General features: G+C 25.8%; 2 protein-coding genes across 3 annotated transcripts; both read left to right on the forward strand.

The window, feature by feature from the left end:
• Positions 1–6,011: 6,011 nt before the first annotated feature.
• On the forward strand, positions 6,012–14,645 carry LOC126904478 (uncharacterized). Its single transcript, XM_050683550.1, has 2 exons — positions 6,012–6,533; positions 13,431–14,645. Exons 1-2 carry the CDS (start codon positions 6,413–6,415, stop codon positions 14,294–14,296), a joined length of 987 nt encoding a protein of 328 aa, XP_050539507.1. The 5' UTR covers positions 6,012–6,412; the 3' UTR covers positions 14,297–14,645.
• Positions 14,646–17,447: 2,802 nt separating this feature from the next.
• On the forward strand, positions 17,448–24,420 carry LOC126904472 (protein amnionless). Of its 2 annotated transcripts, none has more exons than XM_050683525.1 (8): positions 17,448–17,685; positions 18,194–18,478; positions 18,802–18,998; positions 21,402–21,651; positions 21,723–21,956; positions 23,237–23,387; positions 23,458–23,626; positions 24,123–24,420. In XM_050683525.1, the coding sequence occupies exons 1-8, from the start codon at positions 17,646–17,648 to the stop codon at positions 24,222–24,224; spliced, it is 1,428 nt and encodes a 475-aa protein (XP_050539482.1). In that variant the 5' UTR covers positions 17,448–17,645; the 3' UTR covers positions 24,225–24,420. The 2 variants fall into 2 exon arrangements, with proteins under 2 accessions (XP_050539482.1, XP_050539492.1); XM_050683535.1 differs by having other exon boundaries at positions 17,631–17,730.
• Positions 24,421–26,631: the final 2,211 nt, after the last annotated feature.

The raw sequence follows: 26,631 nt of genomic DNA on the forward strand, positions 1-26,631 counted from the left end.
AAAAAAAAAAAAAAAAAAAAAAAACACATCATAGTAAAACCAATACCTTCTCAGCTTCGCATCGAAGCTAAAAATATATACACATATATATATATACATTTTTAAAACAGTGGCCTAATTATAATTAATTAAATAATATATACACTTTTATTATTTTATAATAGGTTTGTTATTTTACTTCACATAATTATAATTATTATGAAAGGGTTCCAACGACCACTACATGTGTACAAATCATGTGTAAATGTAACTAATGATTATTCTAATACAGCGGTTGTGCTTTCTATGTGCAAACGATAATTGGTGATACTTTTCGCGTACTATAGTGTTTGGTTTATTGACATACGCCAGCAGACGTGATAATATTGAAGCCAAGTTAAATGCGTCTAGTAGTTTTCTCTTTCAGTGTAAATCGTCGATGTGCCAAACCCCATACTTTCGTTTTTCTTTTCAAAATTATGTCTGATAGATGTAACGTATGAGTGGTATACGTAAAACCGTTATGAGCTGTATGGTTTGTAAAATTTAACATTGTTGAAGTTATAGTTATAAAAGAAAATATGCTGTTTAAAAGTCAATTTCCGGTATGCGGTACATTAAGTATGCTGTTACATTCAACGGTTTTAGTGAGGGGTCAAAAGTAATCTGTTATGGAGTGTAAGCACAGATTATGTTTTATACAGTGAACACATTAAATAGAGTTCTCTAATGATTTTTGACCGTCTAATTAATTGACTATAGTTTTTATTCGACGAACATACCAGAAGTTTATGGAATTTATATTATGTATTTTAAACGTTTTATTGCACAGGAAATATTTTGGTAAATTACTTAATTTTACCAATTTTTTCAACAGTGAAATAGTTCTTCAATACTAAGTTTCATTAAATATATAAATAATGTATTTTAGTTCTATGTCTAACGTCACTAAACAAAATTAACGTTATTATTAAGATTTAACATTTTAAATATTTCTAATAAAATTTTTCAAAATTATAAATTTTTTGCTTCGTAAAATATTTTATTGAAAATTTGAAAAATATGTATTTTCTACTTCTGTGCATGATCATAGGTAGGTTTGACAACTCATGTTTTTATGTGCTGTATTCTAACGCGATTTTCAAAGTAAAATAGTAGAGATGTAAAATTAATCTGTATGGCTGAACTACTGTGAGAGGAGCAAATCATAATGACAATTTAACTGAATGGACAATTTTTTAACGATAAATAGTTGCCACAAATGACCATTTCGTGATTATTGTCAAAATTTCTGAATCTGGTAATTATGATCGTTTATCAGATATGTGTTTTGTTCTGTGAGTTTCATAACATCGCAGTAGATTTAAATTAGATGATTTCACACAAATTTTATGTAAAATTAATATGAATAGAAATTTAAGTTACTAGTATATGATTACTAGTTACTAGTACTAAAATATTTATTAACAAATAGGAAAATAAACATTATATAGAGTGTCCGGCCATGTTCCGACAAATCTAATAAATTTTAATCTAAATATGTTGAGTTAATTCTTATTTTAATAATTTGTGATAATTTTTAATAATAAAATAAATACATTTTTTTATTTCCAAATAGCCATTTTTTTATAAAAAAAAATGGGTTGAGAACTTTAGGGTAAATATATATTGAATAACAAGCATTTAAACCCATTCAGTGGGTAAGTATCGCAGGTGAATACAGCTCATACTGGTATATGTGCACTCCGCTTGCATCACATACTAATATAACAAATTATGTACAGCTTAAAGTTCATATAAAGATTTTAAAAATAATATTTTAAACTAAAATAAAACATTTAATGACATTTTAAAACCCTTGTGGTTAATATTTGTACAGTTTAATGCATATTTGAGTGATACTCAATACCCCGTAGGATGTACATAGTTACAAAATCTGCGTATTTAAAGTAAAAACAAGTACTAGGAAGAGTAAATTAAAAAAAAATTTGAATAATTTATATGTTAAATTTTGTATGCTTAATATAATGCTATAGTAGTTTTCTAGTATTGACACCTGACACCCAATCGATATTTAACTATTTTAACATGTAATGAAAACGATCAAAACATCTTTTACAACTTACTTATTTTCATTATCATTTTTATTTGTTTATCATAATTTATATTTCAGAAGTTGATTGCAAGTAAATTTTGTAACACGAATTTCTCGACACACTAATTTTCTTTGTTTTTCGATATCCCCCAACCTAAAACAAATAGTATTTAAACTGTATTTACATCATAAAAACCAAAAAGAATTTATTTTCGTATAACCACATTATTATTTATAGACTTTTTAATCACCTACTTAATCTTTCTTGAAGTCATTACTAGAAGAAAATTAGTATCAAAACAAACAATTCTAGGTACCCATTTTAAGCATCACAAAGTTATTGGTACAAGTATAACATTAGGTCATAGTTTTTCGTTATCTTTATTTATCTTAATCATATTATCGTGTAATAATAGTAGACTTAATAATCACACTGATACATCCAAAATATATAGAAATGTAATTGAACAACATCACATACCCAAGTATTAATTTGTTCATCACATAGTCTGAATCATCTGTAGCCATTTCAAAAAGCCGCAGGTACTTTGTATTTTTTTATTAATGTCAATGTGTACCGCCCACCACTTTCTCGATATGCCAAAATTTTGGTTTCGTTCATACAGATAGATTTTAATCATTCATAATACAAGTTTTACATATTGTATTAACCCTAAAATATAAAACTGATTCAAGTTCTTATACTTTCTAATTTATGATACAAAAGTAGCTAATCGTAATAATTATTTTATTAAATTAGATAATATAATGAGCAACCCCACTTAGCATAAATTAAATTTTATTAACGAAAGACTGATAAGACTTATCAAATTCGAAGTATTTTATGCTAATTTACTATTACAATTATCTTGAAATATATTTTATCCCTTCTATTCGAACGTTGGGATGATTTATGAAAATTCGTAATAAAATTGTACTCAAATGAAATTTTTTTTTATAAACTTTTCGACTCTGTATATTTTTTTGATTTTCTAAAATGATAATGCTATCAATTTGATTATTAAATGATTCAAAAATAGTTCTTTTTTAAACCCAAGGTTTAACGTGTATTAACACTCATCAACCCATTAACACTCGCTGGGGTTTATTGGGTTGAAACCATGAAACTTGTACAAAATCACCGGTATAAAAAGCTACATAGAAATAAAACAAAATAGTTATAATAAATAATTGAGTAAATTTTAGTACGCATAACATAAATGTTGTTGACAAAACTATAATAAAATAGTTGGAATTACTAAATAAATATAGTTATCCTATAAGAGTTTGATCATATATTATAATCTAGTTGAAAATTTTAAATAAATATTAACTAATAAATTGTAGTTGAATTATATAGATATTATAATTGAAATAAAAAATTGTAGCACTTATTTTTTTGTAAAATCTAGTTAGCTTTATTCAACATTTTTATCCTAAGAGAGTAAAATAAATTATCAAGTATGCGTCATAGACACAATTAGGGGAAGGAGAAAAAGGCTTAGCCGCCAAAAATTAGAAGATTATATATACCGTTAAGTTAAAAAATGCTCGGTGAAAAATGAATTTAGTATCCCCAGAAATTTTTATTCTAGTGACGCCTATGGTGTGTATTTGTATTGCGAAGTATCGAATAGGTTCTATTGTAATTAAGACATCTTAATTTGTTATAAATTGTATAGTAACTGTCAGCATTTATATTCAGTAAAGTAATGTACAATGTAATTAATACCAACTAAATGAATCGGTTAATTGATATTAATTTCAACAAAATGATCATTAAGTCCATAACAAATGGTTAGATTTTAACTGTTTTTTATAATTGATTCAACTGTATAAATTTAACGATAAAATTTTAGTTCTTCCAACTATATAATTATTTAGTCATTATATTAACCATGTTTTTCAGTTGTAGTAACTATTAAATGGTTGTTCCAACTCTATAATATTTTTCATGTATAAAAAACTAAGGCTATTAAAAAAAAGTGGTTAAACAATGAGGGATTGAAAGTTTCTGAAAGAATAATTTATGATTTAATTAGTTTTAAACATAGTATTAAAAAAATATATAGTCGAATAGATTAGTGTTAGAAAGATTTCGCTATTACTATTAACTTTTTTTTCCAAAACAATTATATGCAGTAATATTTGTCATTATATAATGAATATATTACTTTTAAATTAAAAACGCTTTTTTTTTTAATAAAAATCATTATTTTTATACTAAATAATAATAAATATAAATACATGTTTTATAACTATACATTCATAGAGACTTTCTTTATACTGATCACGATATTAACATAAATCTCAAAATGTCAAAAACTTGAATTTTTATTTAATAAAAAAATAAAATAAATATTAAGCTTACGAAATAATTTGAATTTGGCATCTTGAGAGTTTTTATATTTTGGTATATTACTCGATAAATGAAGTATAAATATTTTATATATTTAAAATAAAATTTTACATTTTATACGTATATTAAAATACAACAGAAAATTTGTTGTAGTAAGTGTATGATTTTTGAGGTCAATCACATAAAAATACAATAACTAAATATGCATCAAAAAGTGACTACCGTAAATATAAACGATAAAATTGAGTGTACAATTTAATATAAGAAAGGCAAAACTTAGATTGGTTAATTTTATTACACATTAAAAAATTAGGAATACCTAAGTACAAACATTAGCATATATAAAATTATTAGAGAAATAAATTCAATTTTTATTAATTTAATAAAAGTTTATAGATAATTCAAAATTTATATTCTATTTAAATTTTACTGAATAATTAGTTAATTGATTTGAAAAAAAACGTTTTCTATTTCATTTTTCATATCTATAATTTTGTTAATCATATAACTTTAAAAGTACTTTTGTAAGTTACATTATTTTTGTAGTATTTCCAATAGACCTATTAAGTAAGAACTTTAAGTATTAATATTTTATGTTCAAACACGTTATTTTTGTGGGCATAATCACGTTAGCACAATAGAAGAGACGTCGAAATTTAATTTCCAACATTTTGGCAACCGTTAGGAAAAAGTTCAGCTACAATTAAGTTTAATTATCACTTATTGTCTAAAAAATATTTTTTATGGTTCAGCTACAAGGTTTACCGTTAAAAAAAAATTGTAGAAAAATTAAAAAATTAGCATAGTGGTATTGTTGGAAAAATGCACTTATCTTTCTAAAATGGATAAACTAAAATACTCATATATATATATATATATATATATTGAATCATTATTAATGGTATAAAATACTAAAATCAGCTATTAAGGGTTTTGTGGTCAATGTTCGTGATATCATATTCTTGCAATCTTTTTGCCAAGTCTGATTGCATTTTGTTAATAGAAAATATTAATCACAGGAAAAACTGTATAATAATAAGTTGTGTATATTTCGATAATTTTTTTTTTACAATACAAGAATCGTTACAAATAAAAAAAAAACCTGTGCAAATAAAATGAAAATGTTTCACACTGCGTTAGACATATAGGCTTAGAATGGTGAACAGTAATATTAAAGGCAAAACAAGGTTGCTTTCAACAATGTATTCGTTTCGGGCAGAGGTCATAAACCGGCTAGCGGATTCGTGTGTACGACATGACGACGCGTGTAGTATCATAGATAAGATACTTAAAGCTATGTGCGTCCCATCGTATTTACCGGTAACGATTTCAATTTCTACAGCGAAGAAACGACAGAGGCGCATTCAATGCGAAACCAGTCTAGCAGAAATAGTAGAGGAACTGATAGTCGCGACTGAGGTGAAAGAGAGAAGGGGCATAAGAGATATAGATATAGATAATATAAAACAAAACGTACAGACTCAAACGGACCGGCAGCGGAGTGGAGAGAGTGTGGTGCAGCTGCAGCAACCGGTCAAACATTCAATTTCATTCACAAAACTATCCGAGTCTTCTCGTTCTCTGGTCCGAGTAAGTGTCCCCTTCGGCGCCGGCTATGTACTCTATGTGATTTCCCCCGTCGCCGGCGTCTATGACTTGGGGGGGCTTTACCCCACGTTTTGATCCGAACGGAAGGTATTCATCGTTGTGCCGGCAATAAGTGGCTCAGTAGTGTATCGTTCATTTTGAATGTGTGTGTTTTGCGTTCATATTCCTACGCGCGCTCCAACACTACGAAAATGCCGGTAAACTTTTTGTCTGGTGCGCGCCCATTGCAAATTAATCTTTTGTTCGCCTTACACTGATTTCTTGGCAAATCATTTTTAGTTGTTGACGATTTTGTTTTTTTTTTTAATTGGTCAAAACAATTTTACCACAAAATAATTAACATTAGGTTTTTTTAGACAGCCAGTGTAATTATGAAAAAGTTACAATTGTTTGTGGCAAATTTGTTTGTACTTAAAATCATAACTGTAGCGACTGGAGCATCAAGTACAGTACAGTCACCCAACAGTAAATCTTTGACACATGAATCTGCCAGTAAGTAGTCAATACAAAAATAGATAGTCGGTTTAAAATTCGAATTTTTTAAAAACAAAAGTTTGTTATTTTGGGTTGTTTAAATACTTTTCCTTTTTCTACGAGGTGAATGAGAAAAATATGCAACTCCAGTAAACGAAAAATTTAACTGATACACATGTAAGTTTATCATTTAAAAAGAATACAAATAATAAACCGGATTTCATATTAAGTTTTCATTTTGAATACTCGAATTTGATCTATGCAAAATTGTTAGATTCGAACTATTACATATAAATAATACTGTTTAACATTTAAAGCAACCGGTTTTCCATCTCATTTTAATGCCAACCAGTAATAATTTTCATCAAATTTATTACGACATCTATGTATTTTTTAATAAGCTCTTCGACAATTTATGACACTATACACACGTATAAATCTTTGATTTCAGATTTTTGGAAAGTTAAAATTGAAAAATCTACTCTACATAGTTGTATAGTAATTAATTATTTAATTGCTTCAATAGTAATCAGTTAATATAATACTATGTTAGCTTTTGTATTCTGAAATTTACATTAGCCAATTAATTAATGCTATAATTTTAATGTCCTTATAATCCTAAAAAAATCTAAAGTAGCATAAAATACATCTATTTATCATATATTTTCGAACTGTTGAGTTATAAGCATAATATTTAGGTCGTTTATAAAAATCTATTTAAATATTTAATAGACTTTGGTAAAAAATATTTTTGCCTCAACTTATAACCATGTTACGCTTTTTAAAGGTAAATATAAAATCGGTATATAGAGTATTCAAATAGTAAAAATAACAACTCCATTTGTTACGAACAATAGGAAAATTGAGAACTATTTCCCTTATTTATTGAACTTTCTATATATATATACAGAGTGGCCCACCACTCACTGACAACTTAAATAACTTTTGATCCAGTTAATATTTTTAGCTGATTTTTTTTTTAAATAATAGTTAGACGTTAGGTCTACAGCTATATCTCAATAATTAATTTTTTTACATTTTATTAAAAATATTAATTATTTTTAAATTTTAAATAAAATGTAAAAAAAAAATCTAAGATAGCTATTTTGTAGAGTAGAATTTAAGAAAAATTTTAGTAAAAAAATATCTTATTAATATTCAGTAGTAAATATTCTGTAGCGTTTTGAAGTTTGTAAAAATTTGAATTTTCATGTACTATTTTACGGTTATAAACATTGAAATACGTATTGAGAAAAGGACAGAAGAAAACGCTATCTTTTCATGATTACTGTGTATACATATGATGATAATGTGTATACATTACAAACTTGGCATAAATACCATGATAAGAAATTAGATAAGGCAATTATTACTTATCACTCTCATTCAAAAGTATATTGAAAAGATAGCGTTTTCTTCTGTCCTTTTCTCAATACGTATTTCAATGTTTAATACCGTAAAATAGTACATGAAAATTCAAATTTTCACAAACTTCAAAACGCTACAGAATATTTACTACTGAATATTAATAAGATATTTTTTTACTAAAATTTTTCTTAAATTCTACTCTACAAAATAGCTATCTTAGATTTTTTTTTTACATTTTATTTAAAATTTAAAAATAATTAATATTTTTAATAAAATGTAAAAAAATTAATTATTGAGATATAGCTATAGACCTAACGTCTAACTATTATTTTAAAAAAAAATCAGCTAAAAATATTAACTGGATCAAAAGTTATTTAAGTTGTCAGTGAGTGGTGGGCCACCCTGTATATATATATATACAGTTGTTCAGCAAGTAAGGAAACATATCAGTTGTTAAAAACAATTGAACAATGGAAACCCGTTTCTTTACTTACTGAACATTCTATATATGAAACCCACAGGGAGTTTCAGATATTACTAAAAAAAATTCTAAAAGGCAGCTGACACTACTGACCCGTGTCATATAGAAGCTAATAGAACTATGACAATAAGTTTCATATTTGATTTAAATTCATGTAATTATCACTTTATAAGTAACGTACTATATGAATCGTTTATTTATAAAAGGGGTAAAGTCACTTTATTTTTGAAAATCACTTTTTCTAATGAATATGTTTTGTTGCTATAAATGCATCGTTTATTTTTAAAAACAGTCAAATCATATTATATTTCAACAAAATATGGCGATTTAAATATTAAGTATATTTATGAATAATCCTGTGAACTGGGACTTATCCTAACCTTATTTGTATGATTAATTTAATAAATATTGCTCATTCAATATCATTTTGGTAATAACAGCTTATTTTTTAATTACAAAGAATTATTTTCGTTGTTTGGTAAATTGTTATTCACAAAATATTATATTTGTATGTTGTATATAAGTGAGTTTTTAACAAGATATCATAAAACATAATAATTTATTTTTTGAAGTTAGATAATAAAGTTTTGTTACTGTTAATAATTTAAAATATGATAAAAATCAAAATACAATATATTACTTAATAATTTTAGTTAACATTATTCTGTTGCACACATTTTACTTTATGATTTATTTATTTTATTAATTAAAAGAGAATTAATTAATTTATGAATTGGTAAAAACAGTATATTTTAACTTCTTTTACTTGGTTAAAATATAAACTTGAAAAATTGGAATTTATTATTAGGTAAATATAATCTATAAAAATTCAAATTATCAAATTTAAAATTTTCAATCAAAATATTATTTAAAAATTAGTTATTCTTAATTTTCTTATATATTTAAATTTTTGACTATACATCTTTTCAAAATAAATGATTCATAACGCTTAAAATAAAATCTTTGAAACTGTTACTGGTTTATCTGTATGTTGTAGTTTGTTAAGTTTTGAAGCAAGATTAAAATTTCTGATAACCTAAACTTTTTTTTTAAATACAATAGTTGAAGAGTTCAGGTGAAAAACCTTTAAATGCTTTCTAGATAAATTCTTTCATTTGAATTATATTTCAAAAATAAATTAGAGATAGTAATTATACTTTCAATAGTTTTGATAAATTTTAGTAAATTAGATTTAGTGATCTTTATATTAATATTTTTTAAGTTTCAAAACTACTTTTCACAGAGTTTATTGAGAAAATATTATTTTTTGTATGATTAATCTAAAACGGTAATAATATGTTTTTACAAAAATTCCACTAATTATCAGTTTGAATAATTGTGCGGTCAAATATTCTGAAAAAGTAACGAATTTGGTATGGATCATTTTTAAGAAAGTGATTTTCACTTTTAAGTTTATCGTAACTTTTGTTATTTATATTGCTTCCACACAACTAAATCAATTCGACCGCAATTTTTGTACGAGACATGTTTCTTTATAACCACTACATAACAAAATTTAAAAAGTAAATAAAAATCAAAAGTGTAAAATAGCAATATAATTTATAAATTATAATTTAATTTATTATAAAATGATAACATTTTTGTATCATAATTTTTGCAAATATAATCAATAAAACATTAAAATACTAATAATAAATTTTAAAAAAATATGTGTTAAATGTGATCAGTTTTCTAAAAAACTATTCAAAAGTAATCTTTAATAAACTGATATATATATATATTTCCATTAAATTATAAATTAAATATAAAAAGGCAGTTTAATATAAAATACATTTTAATTCAAATAATTATTTGCAATTTTTTAATATTGACTGTCACGTGTTACATGTATTATTTTATAATTAGTTTAGTAATAGCCTTATGCAATTGTATTTTTTTTAAATACAATTCTTTGATTACTAGAATTGTGATTCAGAAATCATGTGTTTTTTACTAATTATTGTTGACAAAAGATTTCAATTACAATTTAGGCAGTAAATTAAATTGAAAGATAATCAACTTAATATATCCAAAATCTTTCTCTCATAATATAAAATGTTAAACAAATCACATTTGGTATTAACATCATTCTAAATAAATATGTTGAAATTTCAATTTTTTTGTTTTATAACTGAAGCAGAGTAAACACTTATTTTTATTTATTTGTGCAATTAAACATTAACTGGGTTATTTGAAAGTGTTTTTAAACCTCAATTTTCGACCTAAGAGAAATATGCAAATCTTTTCATACTTTTAATAATGCATATATATTAATAAAATATAAATGATACAACAAAGTATTTTTTAACCATTTTCAGAATTATTATGCGTTTTTTAATTAAAACATAATTCTTGTAATTATCTAATGTTTATCAAAAAAATATATACAATTCAATATTTAAGTTATCATTTTCAATTTTTTGAAATATTCAACTTATGCGACATCCCTTTTTAATGATTCACATGACCCATCGCTATCGGTCAACTAGGCGGTAGACTGAGTTATTTCTTTGACTACTTTCACTTCGTCACTAGTAAGTACGTTGACCGAATGAATGTAATTTAATTATTTCGCTCAGACATATCGGCTTGTTATTACTGCCGACATGTGAACACTGTAGTCTGAGTAAAGCAACGTTTGCATGCATACATATTAAAAAGTAAATTGAAAACGCATAAAAAATATTATTGAATAAAATATTTATAATAATTTATCGACCAACTTGACGGACATGCCATAGCCATAATTATGAATTCTTCAAACATAATAGTTTTCTTTCTGTTATCTCTATAGAACTTTTTGGCATTGTTTTAGCACGGGGAGAGTTATACGTTGATGACATATTAATCACTAATTATAAATATAATCATTCTTAATTAGAAATTAGATACTAAATTAGGCCAAACAATCGCTTTTGTACTCATATAAATATTGACAAGTATGTAAATATTTATAATGATTAATTCAAATTTATTATAAAACAATAAAATAAAAAACAATAACCAACTTTGTTAAAAGTGGTAAAAATAATTGAAAATTCCATTATAATATGAATTTAAAAAAATGATATCAAATTTTTTGTATATCCATTTATCAATTGTTCTCAATCGATAATTAGTATAGTTATAGTCTCTATATAACTATTGGTTAATTATAATATGTGATTCAATTATAATTTTTATAAAGAAGTATGTATTTTTTAGTAAATATAACGTTTTCTATTAATGAAAATATTTTTAATTTAAATACTACGCACATTATTATAATTATTATCATTAGTCATAGAAAAATTTTTCATGTTATATAGTTTTAAACTTCATAGTATTTTTTTATTATTATTAATCTAATCAAGTATTATTTAAAAAAATTATTTGTTCGAAATATTTAATATTTTGTTTTTTGTCATTTTCCATCATTTTGATGGCAAAGGGTTAGCTTAAGACAAAGTTATATATTTATACTTTTTAAAATATTTGCGATATGAGAACGGCTGATGTGAGCGTAGATGACGTAGAAGATAATGTCAAGTGGAATTTTAGGATAAGGGTGGCCGACCCCCAGTAGTTGGGATTAAGGCGAGGAAAAAGAAAAAGATAATTTTTTAAATGTTACTTTTATCAGGTTTTTTTGGTTAAGTAATAATAATAATTAACGTGTACAATACATTTATACGAATCTTTGTTGATAAATTATGAATTATACAATAATTATCATGATGAATTTAAAAAAAAATTAAAACTTGTATGGAAATATCAAAAAATTTTGCATTTTTTCTAAACTTTGAGCTTAGAGTGCGCCTCTTATTCATGTCATAAATGCTAAAATTTTGCAGATAATTTTTAGACTCGTAGGAAAAAATTGCCGAATGACACACCTTAAATTTTAAGATTTTAAAAATAAGGTGCATCCTAATATCGTGTACTGTAAAATATATATTGTAATAAAATACTTTTCCTGTTGTTTTGGTGCATTATTCGTATATTTTATTTTATTTATAGTTCCTTGTATAATATATGATGTATCTGTACCATTAGTCATTGATGGTTTAGTAGCCTGCGGTATCGCGAGTATAGATGGTGAATAGACCACCTAATAGCTATGCACAGTTTTTAATTTGTTACACGAAGTAGCTAGGATCAAATTCTTCGTGGAATCATAATTTATGGGAAATATCTCTATGGTATAGCATCAAAGTATACACGTAAAGATTAAGAAAATATTTCATAGTTTAGTAGGCAAAATTAAATTTGAGACTTCTGAAAATCATAAAAAACAGGCGTAACTAGAAGAGTTTTACTGAAGAAATATTTTTTTATCTCCTCTACATTGTACCGCACTAATGTGATTTTTGAGGTTCCAAAATATTTTATACGTACTTTTTTGTATTATGAACCAATACTAAGATAGTGATTCATTTATCATAAACTGCTTAATTAGTCGAAATATAAAAATAATATTGATAATTTTTGTTTCTTTTAGCTAAAAGAATGTAATTACATGTTCTTCCCAATTTATCAACCATAAAGTTTTTTTTATATTCATTCCTTATACTTTATGAGGATGTCTACTTTATTTTGTCAAATAGCAATATACATAATTAATTAGCTTATTTATTAGATAATGATCTAACTAAAAAAATGACTCATCGATTACAACTTTTGCACAAATATTTTTGAAGTTATTAAAAGTTAACAGTAATGACTGGAAGTGAAACACGAGTGTTATTATTTTTATTACTAGTCATTTCACGACCACACTCTTTCTCCTGCCTAAGTATAAAAGTATTAATATCTTCAAAAATACTGATCTAAGAGTTATCAAAATAACTGTCATATTTTAAATTAGGTCATTATATATTAAATTAAGTAATTAATTATACATGTTGCCATTTAAAAAAAATAAATTTGACACTCTCATAAGGTATAAGGGATGAACACTAAAATTATTTATTGAGAAATTGATAAAATCTAATTAAGTGGTACAAGATAAATGAATTATTCTGTGTACAATATATTTGTAAAACTTTTTATTATCAAAAATAAATAATATTTTACAATTATTTCAGCTACTAACGGTTCAAAAGACAGTCGGGCTATTATATCTCCACGAATGGATTTCGACGAGTGGACTCCATTAGGACGCGGTGATCCTCTTAAAAACGATCCAACGTTTGATTATTTACCTCCAGTCCTCGATAAAGTTCATTATTGGAAGCCACCTCCACCTTCCTCTATTAACCAACGTTTATACTCTACAACTGCATCTATACCATCATTACAAGCTGTAAACTACAACAGACGTTTCTTTTTGACGGACTTTTCAAACAAAGAATCTTCTCAAACAGCTCCTTCTTATGTGCAATATGTACCAAAAAGACCACAAGTTGTAATGAGCGGATATCATTATCCGATTCCTCGAACGCCTTTGCCGATGCTCACACCTCCACCGTATTCACAGCCATCTTCACATTCATCTATTATAACGACGGTTAAATCTGTAGATATGACGGACATAGGAAATGTATTAGCCGAGAGCAAACATCCACCAATAATTCGAACACCTCCACCGGCAATGACTAGTGTTAAGCCTTTTATTTCGACTACAGCCATTAAAGTACTCTTGGAAAAAGAAGTCGATAGAACAACAGTAACGATCGGCACACCTCCATTAGTCATTTCAACAACCAGCAACACTACTCCAAAAGTACCACCTACTTCAAATCCGATATTTCCAAATAACAAACATTCATTCCCGAGCGCACGTCCCATGTACTTGATCATACAGGGTCATTCCAAAGTTAAAACCTATGGGCTTGCTAATAAACCCGATGACGCATTAAACGCTAATCAATTTACCACTACTGATTATGATCACAACCACATCAGTAACCATCCTGTAGACGAGTCAAATAGGAGAGACCGTAACGACTAATTTTGTTTTCTTAATACAAAAGCGCTATATTATCTTCCACAAACTTTTAGATAATTATGTATTTATTTGTATAAAATATCTATGATTTAAGATATCATATTAGTATATTTTATTTTACCGTGACTTGCAATGAATAATTTAATTTATGTGAGATTATTGGCTAAGTAATCGTAAGTCAAATGATAATTTTTTCTCAATATTTGTAATTTATTACATCCGTATATAATATTTATAATTTAAAATAGTAACATAGTTTTAATAAAATAATAACTTAATTAAAATATTTATTTTTATCATATTTGCACAGAAATTAAAATACTTTATAAACCCTAAACAAAAGGTTTTAATATACGTTGCTTTCTATTTAATTGATATAAATAAAAAATAAATTTAAAAATTTTATTTTTAAAATGATATATTTTTTACAAAAAATTACTTAGATTATTTGTAAATAATAACCAGGTTAACTTTGATCGAGAAAAATTGNACTATGATTGGAACTCTCAAAGCCAACAAAAGAGAGATACCTCCTCAATTTGTAACGAAGTCACGAGAAATTGGTTCATGCTTATATGGATTTCAATACGATAAAATACTTGCCTCTATCCAAACCAAACGAAAAAAATGTGTCTTGCTTTTATCAACAATGCATGACTGCGAAGGTATTGATGAAAAGACCGGTAAACCAGTGATAAATATCAACTACAATGCTACTAAAGGAGGTGTAGATACGGTGGATAAGATGTGCGCTGCGTACTCAACTGCACGGCAAACACGGAGATGGCCCCTAAGAATTTTTTTTAGTTTTTTAGATTTGGCTGGTATAAATTCTCAGGTAGTATTTTACCATAATAACCTATCCACTAAACGTCGCCGTGAATTCCTAAGTGACTTAGGGTTTGAACTTTTAGAGACTCATTTGAAAATAAGAGCTCAGATAAACACTCTTCCTAAAGACATCAAAATATTTCTGGACAAATATCATCACCAACCTCAAACAATAAGTGCTACAGAAACAGATAAAAAATCTGGACCTTGTCACATCTGTGGCGGAAAAAAGTGCAATCGTACAACGGTCAGATGTTGTAACTGCGAACAATTTGTTTGTAAGAAACATTCCAGACACGTTGCAACATGTGATAATTGTACATAAGAAATCATTGTGATAGTTAAGTTTAAAATTTTAAAATTTTTATATTTTTTTCAACTGGGAAAAGTTAACCCTCAAGTAAATATTTTAACGAAGTTACTACTTTTTTAGTTCCTTTAATTCAAGTCAATATTTTTTTGAATTTTGATATAAATATATATTTATAATTTGTTAATAAATTCAATAAATTTATATTAAAATTGATAAAAAATGTTGTTTCTATTTTTTGACTTTTTCTTTTGAAAACAGGGCCGTTGCTCAGGCGAGAAAGGTCATATTCTACAGGCAGCACTAAGTGCTGCTACGCGCTTACTCGTGTGGGTTTCGATTACGCGCCCACCGGAAGGTTAAAGTTAGTAATTTTTTTATTAGTTCATAAAATCTGTATGCCAGTAGTTATTTATTACATTCCTACTTTTTTTAGGGGGGTTAAAGCTATTTTTTATTTATTAATTGAGCGTAATAAAAAATACCTTACCTCAATTTAAAACAAATTAATCTTATTATAGTTGACCTCTGGCGTATAAAAATGTTGTCATTTTTCATCATTAAACCTATTGTTATATTTAGTCGTTAAGACAGTTACCAAAGATTGTACAAGTTGGGTTGGGTTTTAAATTTAAATTATGTGTTTTCTATAATAGATTGCAAAATATTTACAGGGGAGTATTTTTTACAGAAATAAATTTGAGGAGTTTTTATGTTTTATTTATTATTTATGTGTAAGAATTCGTATTAAATCATATAAATAACGTGATCGATTAAATATTGACAAGTAATAGACAGTCAATCAAATATACTTTTGTCACTAAAGTAAATATTTATACTTGTTTATTTACCGTCTAATGATTGGTGAATAAATACTTGTATATGTAGTAATCATTTTTTTACAAGATTTAAAATATATGTTTAGAAATATATGTGTATGTAAGTGCGTGTGATGTGAATTACTGTTTGTTAATTTTTTTTGTAAAAGTAGAGTATCACAAATATTATTTACATTTATAATTTATGCTTAAACTTTATTTATTATGTAAATATAAATAATTATATTGCATTATTTAAATTGGCTACATAAAATAAGTTAGTAAATTTAGTTAAGCTCATAGTCGCTTTGTTAACGTTTACATGTCATGAATGCAGTTACCAAAAAGCAAAATAATATTTAGATTGTGCGCACTTTAGAAATATTCATAGTTTGATTAAACAATGAATTAGAAAAATAAACAAATTTTAAGACTGTAAGATTTTTATAATGTATTTTTAGATTTTTAGATTCATACTTTTTAATATAACAGCATAATAAATATTAAGAAATATTGTAATTAATTATCTATGTCCTTACTTTATCTCGGCTACTTCTAGTTAGTCTTCAATTGTTTTACATAAATATTGTACTTATATCATATTCATAAATTAAATATATAGAAATTAAAACAAATATGTTAATTAATTATATTAGGATGACGTGAATATTATTTATTTATTTGTATTTTTTATTTTAATGTTGTTGATATTTTATTTAAAATAAATTTATACAAATACATGATGAAATCAATTTAATTGATAATTTTAGTAAAATTTTCAACACTGTGAATACTTTAGATTATTAGAATTAAATCAGAAAGTTTGTCATATTAGACATTATTTCTTCTTGTGTAATTACTAACTGATAATTAAAACAAATCCAAAAAGTATATGTTATTGTAATACAACCTTATTGAAATACTAAAATTGACAATTAACTAAAAAAAAATTATCTTCGTAATAACATTTTATTTAAATCATAAAATATGATATCATTAATATGCCTCGCAAATGTCTGATTTATCGTGACATTTTATAAACATGGCTTATGTAAAATATGTTATCTTTTTTTTGAGAGCAAAACATTATAGTATCTATAGGGAATTCATAATTGAACGTTTTGCAGTTTTATCACAATCATAAGTATCAATATATCACATGTAAAGTAATAGATGTAACATATAACTATACATAAAGCTAGTTGATTTATTATAGTTAACGATACTATGCAGCTGTTCACAGAATGTGACAGCTTTTTAATTTCGGCCTAGTTGCAGAATCACTTAATATAATATTACATATAATTTAAAAACGTTTATTTTTACGCGTAGACATTAGTATTACTTATTACATATAAGTCTACACAGGTACGACCACCATCGAATAGAAGATATGCCGCAGGCTGCGATCGTGCCGCTGCTGTTGCTTTCAGGTCAGATACACTCTAAAATATCTTCTATGTGACGTATATTGTGTAGTAAGTTAGTTCACGTGACCGATTTTGTAAATGGTTTCATCTTGATTTATTTAATTATAGAAATTATAAATATCAAATTTTTTAAGTAACCTACACTATACCTATTTAGTAGGTAACCTATTCCTTTTTAGGAATTCAATTAATTACACATACCTATACGTATTGAATGTGTTCATTTATTTTAAATGTGTATTCACTCTGGTAATTTTGAATCTTCTGAAAATGAACTTATGAAAAGAATCATTGATATATTTTTCATAAGCTTACACTGCTAAAACTTTTAGATATGTTCTTTTAATTAAGGATATTTTTCTTCGCAGGACTTTAAATGTGATATTTCAAGTTATCAACTGTTAAAATTAGCTATATAAAATATAGAAATATTTTATTTTATATAATAAATCCATTCCAAAAAATATCATAATTTCTTCATACACGAAATAATATTTGACGTATAATTTAGTTATTTTCTCAAATGTTGTCGGTCAACAAGTTAAATCGTGGAAACCTAGCATAGATTTTGATGATCCATTCAACTGGGAGACTGAAAAGATGCCATCCTCTATAGACGTGGCCATTTTCCAAGAAGACACTTCTGTACCAGTTGTTTTGCCTTCGGTTGGAGTGGATGTTTGTCAAATGATTTTACCAAGTAATGGTGAACTTATTCTTGAGCCCAATTCTGCGTTTACCGTATCCACATCTGTGTCTAATGAAGCTTTTGGGAACAGTGGGTGCACAGGACAAAGTGAGTTCTACTTTTTACATTTTCGCTTTATTATACATAAATATTTAAATACATGTAATACGTAGTAGAACAAGCTCATTAATTTTAATAATGTAACGTCACGTCAATCTAAATAATATTAAAAATTATCTCTTTTAATTTAATTATAAAATTTTAAATATTATTCTATTATTTTAAAAATATCAAAAGTCTCAGCAGATAAAATAAAGTAGAAAAATAGAAGATTTTTTAAATTTTTATTAATTGATTTAAAAAAAATGTTTAAGAATGTAACATATCAAAATATATCATACATAGTAACTAAGAACTGAATTTAATTTTAGATATAAGTTTCAAAAAAAAATCCCCTTTGTTATGGGCTGATCCAGATAATTGGTCGAGTAATTCTTCTAGTGCTACACCTCACATTGAAAAAATACCTTGTGAACATGATATAGTATACTTCAATCCACACAATTCTTTTTCGACCAGTGTTCCTAATGCCCAAATACACGTAGGAGCTATCAAATTTGGTAACCAAGTATGTTATGAGAACTTGAAATTAGTAAATACAAATGTACTTTGTACAAATATTAAGATTAATTTAACTAAGCTTTACAAAAATAAATTTTAATAATCGTAACCGATCAAAACATTTAAACAAATTTAAGTTAAAGCTATTGTTTGTGATATCTAAAGCCATATTTATGAAAGAGCTATATGCAAATGAAAAACAAAACTATCTATCATAATATAAAAAAATAAAAGTTATCTATAATTTTTTTTTCCTTAACAAATTTCAATTAAAGCCAAGGGAAGGCTTGATGTAAGGCCAATATGGAGACAGACTATATAAAACCCTGATTGTACTAAGGGCCTATTTTTTTTGTATTCACAAAATGGGAATTCAAGGCCTAGCAATATAATACAAGGTCATAAAATTGTATAAAAATTGCACAAAATTTTTTATATCACATTAAAGTAAAACGAAAAACAAAAGAGTTTTAAAGACAAAAAAGTAAAACTCGAAATGCGCTCCTTTAGTTTAAGAACTTGTGGCGTCCACCCATAGGGCCCACCTTAATCCTGGATTACAATGTTTAACGAGTAGTGTAATATTCTTCATAACAATTATAAATGACATATCGTTTAAGATAATTGTTTTATAGGATATGAAATAAATTCAACCAGTTAAATCTAAATAGTCAAATAAAAGTATTATGTTTTTAAGTTAATAAGATTAAATAATAAAATGATTAATTAAAAACAAAAATAATTAAATTTAAGCTAATCAAGTTTAACTTAATGTTAACTTCATAATTTAAATTAGTTAATGTTTAAAAAATTTAGACATTTTGCTTTCTTACAATTTTTTTTTAAAAACCCCGAGTATATAAGAAAATATTAAATTTATATAGCATTAACATAGTTGTTAAGCTTATTATAATAAATGATCTATGTATACACAAAAAGTTTATAATATAATACAGGCTTTGACTAATTTAAAAAAAAAAATTTAATTTATCTGAAAGACGATTGGTTTTTTTTGATCACGCCTGATCAAATCTATTTTATGATGCCAAGAATAAAAATACATATAAGATCTTCAAAAAATTTACTCGCTTTTTGGGATGAATACCGAATTATTATATTGCACAAATAATTAATAATATTCATGAAAATCGATTTATACTGTATTATTTACAACAATAAATATGAGGATAATTATATATTGAAACAAAAGTAGTTTTGAGTGCATTATATTTTAGGGGGGGGGGGTGATGGTTATAATTTAAATATGAAAACAATCAGAAATTTTTTTTGCCATATAATCAAAAATCGATGAGCAAACAAAATATAAATAGTTTTAACTCAATATTAAACTTTCAAAAATAGCTACATTATCTTTCATACCCTGAGATATTCAAAGAGTGCTATTAAAATTCCAAGTGAGCCCCAGCCACTCTGAAGTATATCAGGTTACACACTAAAGCATAAATATGTGGATATTTATTTAATGCATTATGATTGATTTCATTTAAAACAAAAATATACAGTTGACCACATATTAAAATATGAGCCATTAAATATTTCTAGAGCTCATAAAAGTATACTTTACTTTTTACTTTACCATTTACGATCCCGTAATTACGTTAATAAAAACAGGTTTAGTTAACAAAGTCTTCAAATCTTATATATATATATATGTATCAGTAATCACTTGACCTAGGTTAATTACCCTTAGATAGATTTGTTTGTTAAGTTTATCACTACTATTAATAAATATATCATGGGATCAATTTTAATGATAAGTATTTAAATATCGGTTTGTAATGGAAATGACGATCTTATAATAGAGACTGCTGTGTATTGTGAGCACTGCGTTATGCGCAGTAGTCTACTACAATTTGAAACTCACTCGCGTACTTATGTGCCGTCTATAAACACGTGCTGCGCTACTGTTGACTCACAAGACACTATTTTACTTAACGCTTCGATTCGATTAATTTTACTATGATGTTTTTTTTTTGTCTGTTACCACTTTTTCTCAGCTTTCGACAAACCGATTTCTTTCAACGATACGTCACAAGTCATATCTAGTTGAAGAGATTACCTTCAAAAATTGAAAAAATTTTCCTCGTTCCCCGTAAATGGGGGATATCTCCAAAAAAATTACAATTTTAAAAATCTCTAATTTTTCAATTTTTTTTTACTTATAACTGCCATAACTTTTTTTATAAATGACCAAATCAATATAAATTTTTTTTTCATAAATTTATTAGATATCTACCTATTATTTTGTATATTTTTTTTATAAATCTGACCCTTTACCAGGCCACAGGGGAGGATTCAAACTTTGTCACTTAACGCCATTTGTCATTCTTCCAAATCTTTCTAAATACGTCTTTATTATTGATTTAGCTAAATAAAATTTATTTGACAGACGTTTAGTCAAAAAGAGTTAAACGAGTTTTTAACAACTGATATTGGAGACCAAGAGATAAAAAGTGTTTCTTCTAACAACGAAGTTTCAATTACATTGACGATACCTATTTGTAATGATCCTACTGGTTGCGAATGTGGCAATCAACATCTTCTTGATGATGTGTGTCAAATTGTTGCTAAACGATGCAGTAAAAAATTAGGATGCGTAAACCCTATTAAACCAGTTGGTCATTGTTGTTTGATTTGTGGTATAAATATTCGCTAATACAATACTTATATATTTCACAAATATATTTTTAATTTAATTTCTCTTTTTCAGGAGCTTACTTTTTGATTAATTATGACCCAAGACTATACAATGAAAACACATTTTTTAATGTTTTTAATTCAAGCAACAAGGAAACACTTGACAAATTTAAAAATTATGAACTTAATTTTCATATAAAAAAAATAATCAATGGAAAATTACAACTAGTAATAGCTAGCAATGCAAAATACGTAGATGAAATTGATGAAATAGCCCACATATTTTTTAAAAAACTTTCAAGTTCATGTAATAACTAAATCATCTATTAGAATTATTTAAGTAAAAAATTCATATCCATGTTACTTTTTCAATTTAAAAGGTTCATTATCAGTGGTATTTTTTTTAATTTACTAATTTCGAATAAATTTAATAAAATAGTGAATTATGGGATAATTTTCTCAGTTTTTTTTACTAAGTAGTATCATCCTAGTCTACCCTGTTATCCGTCTATCATCGGGAGGTATTTTCAAATAATAGATAATAGATAAAAATAATAGATGCCCATAGTTTTTAGACTAATAAGACCCACTATATCACCTGACGTGGAGGGGTGTTACAATAATATGTGTTTGGAAAATTATCAGGAAACTCTCCCTCCATATTATAAATTCCTTAATATTATTGTGGAAATATCAAATACGAGTTAAGACCATATTGGTACAAAGAAAATAAATTAACAATAGTGTGGTACTATAAATTGATATTTAAAATAGTATTACCTACAACCTCTGAATTTTTTTTAATGCATATAGAAATGTGTTTTGCAAAATTTCAAATAATTTAAACTTCGATGAGAAGCTAAGAAGGTTAATTTTACCATGATGTATTGATATATGCAAAGTGTCTAACAATGATTTACGAATTTAGGAGATATTCAAATTAGTAAATCAAGGTGGGACACTTTATAAATATATATATATTTTTTTTTTGTGTCTGTCACTACTTTTTCTCAATTTGCACTGGACAGATTTTTTTCAACGATATATCAAAAGATCACAAATCGTATCTAGTCGAAGACATACCCTTGAAATTTGAAAAAAATTCCCTCGTCCCCTGTAAAATAAAAATTCCCCAAATAATTATGGTTTTTAAAATTAGTAATTTTCAAAAACTTTTTAACTTTTGATGTGACACACATCTTATACAATATATAGACATTCCGATTGAGTAGTGAAAATTTTTAAGCGTTACATTTTTTGTGTAACCAGATATTGTTATACAAAACACATCAAATATACCCTCCTTCTACTCCGATAATTTTATTATTTTGTTTTATACTTATTCTATATTTTCATTTTTCTGATAAAATTTGTCGGTAATTATCTAGTATAGTGTATTGTACCCTTAGATGATAATAACAGTTAATAAAATAGAATATGTTTTTTGATTTCAGTTAAATAAACAATTTTAAATACGCACCCAAAAACAAGCACAAAATAATTTTAAAAAAAAACAATATTATACACATTGTTCTTTTCTTAATTATTTTTATACAATCGCAATTCAAATAATTTATTTTAAAATAGATCTCAAACTGGGCATATCAGATGTGAAGATGTTCAATTCTGGACCATCATATGATATTGATGGCTTGACATTCGGTAAAATGGCTCTTTATACATGCATAATTGTACTTTTGTGCATGTTAGCTATTATGTTCTATTATAATGGAGACTGGTATAAATTGAATTGTTTTAGGATAAAATATTTAATAAGGGGAATTACAATAGTGATCAAATTATTACAGGGAAGTTCAAATAGCTAGATTTCAATCTCGTGGCAGGGTAGTACATTTTGTAAAGTTTGAAAATGATACAGTTGGTGTAGAATCTATTGATGAAAATAATGAAAGACAGCGTAAGACATCTTTTAATAATCCTACGTATGGATCCATAGAAAGTACATCATATTCACAGGTAATTAGTACAGAAAGTAAATTATAGTTTACCCAAATTTTAGTTTCTTAATTCATTATTAACATATATGTGATAGTAAAGAAAAATACCTTACTTTAATAATAAACTATAGTGTATAAATATCTGCTGATAATTATTTATGTTATTATTAGAAGATAAAATAAAAAACTACAAATATATTCAAACGCCTAATTCGAGCATATATATATACAGGGTGTTCCACGATATTCTGTCAATTCACCATAAAGAAAGAATGTGAATTTGTCAGAACATTGTGGGTCACCATATTTAACAAGGTCCAAAAGAAAACCATTGATCAGTCGAATGTAACGTATTAAACATAAGATAAATTTTAATTTCTAAGTTCATTTGTAGTATAAGTTCGTAACTATCTCTCACAAAATTAATTAAATTTTTTTCATCTTTAATATACATTATATTTTATTGTTATTGACTATTTGTCAATTAAATAAAACGAAATTTTGTGTACTTTCAGAATGTCATCGACACTCTACCTGATTTGCCAAAATCAATATTGCCAAGTAAAATTGATCACATGGATGTCGAACTTGTAGAAACTAGTAATTATACGAAATAACTGATTTATTCTTATTATGTTAAAGAAAACGATTTATTAGTGTAACTGAAACTTCATTTTAAAATGTGAAAATTGAATTGATGATTTTACTATTATTATTTTCTTTTAATATTATTAAATAACACAAAAATAAGTTTTAAAAGATGAAACTTGTAAATTTTTTAATTGTCAGTTATTCTTTTTTTATCATAAATTACTATTAAGTAAAAATTAAAGTTACTCTTAATAAATACATTTGATAATACTTATTAAATATTAAGTAAAATATATTAATATTGGTGATTATTATACTGCCTATCCTTTTCGTCTGGTTACTTACATAAATAAAGTAATAATGACATTTATATTAACTTCGATCCGAAGGAAAGGTTTATTTCACTATTTTTTTTTAGTTTCTGACCATAAAATTTTCTCAAATCTCACTGGACTGATATAAATGACAAAAACGTTAAAAGAACCTTAATTATATTTAGTTAAAGATATTGTCCTAAATATTTTTAATTCACGAAAATATAAAAATAATTAATATCGTTGAAATGGCTGATTTATTGCAATTTAAAATTAAAAGCTAATTAATACACATTAGTTTTTAAGAAGTTTACTATGAACCTATATGTTGATAAAGATGATCAATAAATAATAACCTTGTTTATAGATTTAATCGGTGAATTTCATATAATGATATCTTTAACTTTAACTAGGATAACGGCACCAGTTATTAAAAATTCTCAGTGGCGGATTTTCAACATTATTCTGAGGGTGTTCGTAGAGAAAAATTTTTATTATAATATAATAATACAAAATGTAACACAATAAATAATATGAAGGATTATGTTTTCTGCAACGGTAAAAATTTTTAGTTAACCCAACTAATAAAATAATTATTCTTTATTATCTCACTTTATAGTTTTGAGTTTTTTAGTTAAAATAAATATATAATATGAGAGGGATTACAAATACAGGCAGCTATTTGTTTTTTTACGACGCACTATTCACAGATACGCAGCGTTAATTGTCAATCATAACTATCGACAGATAGCTATTTGTTTTGCCAATTTGTGTATCTAAAAATGTTAACTTACGATATTGTGACTTATAAACTACCATACTATGATCATAATATGATGTGTTAATGTGTTCTGTATAATAAAAAAATGAAGTTATATTAAAAAAATACAAATGTCATTTACAATTACATAACAACCTCAAGCCTATAGTTATAGGCTTGATTATTAATTATAATTAATTCAAAATGTATGTTTCCATTAAAAAAAAACAAAGTTCACACCCTAACAAGACCTGTGGGTTGAACTCAAGTGTTACATACGGGAGCCACATTTGGAAGGAGGTCTAATTTACCTTAGTCTAGATTTTTAGTATATATTTGTGACGAAAAATGTTTTAAAATCCTATTTTATCATGATAAAATATAAATAAAAAATTCTATTGTATTGATCCATACACTTTTCAATATGTCATAGCATTATAAAGTTAAAAATGTAAAAAATAAAATCGAGAATTTTCACACAATAATAGCATTTTGTAGCCATTTTCATCGTGAAGATAAAATAAAGTCCGAATTTTTTTTTTTTNTCATCGTGAAGATAAAATAAAGTCCAAATTTTTTTTTTTTATAATAAAGTACATTACATTAGCTTTAATTTAAGATATATATAAAAGTGTCAGACCTTCCGGAACATTTTCAAAAGTTAAGTTGAAGAAGTTAATTTTTTGTGAAAAAGTTGTCATTTTAAATCCTCCCTTGTGGGCAGGTTAAAGGTTAAATTTATGAAAAAAATATACCAAATGTAAGGTAATGCAATTATGCATCTATATAAAAAATAATTATATTGATATGTTCATTTTTGAAAAAGTTATGGTACTTTTAAGTAAAAAAATTTGAAAAAATTTCAAAAATTAGCGATTTTTAAATTTGTAATTTTTTTGGAGGTTTCCCCCATTTACGGGGAACGAGAGAATTTTTTTCAATTTTTGAGGGTAATATCTTCAACTAGATACAATTTGTGATCTTTTGACGTATCATTGAAAGAAATCGGTTCGGTGAGGGCTAAGAAAAAGTGGTAACAGACACAAAAAAAAAAAAATAATAAAAATAAACATATCTTAGTAAAACCAATACCTTCTCAGCTTCACATCGAAGCTAAAAATAGATAAAAATATTTGTGAAGTTCTATTAGAGTAAAATAGGGGATTCACGTCCCCCTCCTAGTGATGAGCAAAACAAGAACAAGACCAAGACTGTCAAAGTCTTGGTCATAGTCTTGCTCTTGGTCTTGCTTTGCTAACTCAGTCTTGTTTTCTAACAAGAAAACTTGTAAATCTAGTCTTGTTTTAGTTCTTGGTCTTGCTTATTTAGTCTTGTTCTTGTTCTTGGTCTTGCCCATAA

Source organism: Daktulosphaira vitifoliae, unplaced genomic scaffold, assembly GCF_025091365.1.
Source record: "Daktulosphaira vitifoliae isolate Bord-2020 unplaced genomic scaffold, ASM2509136v1 Scaffold_1, whole genome shotgun sequence".
Taxonomy (NCBI): domain Eukaryota; kingdom Metazoa; phylum Arthropoda; class Insecta; order Hemiptera; family Phylloxeridae; genus Daktulosphaira; species Daktulosphaira vitifoliae.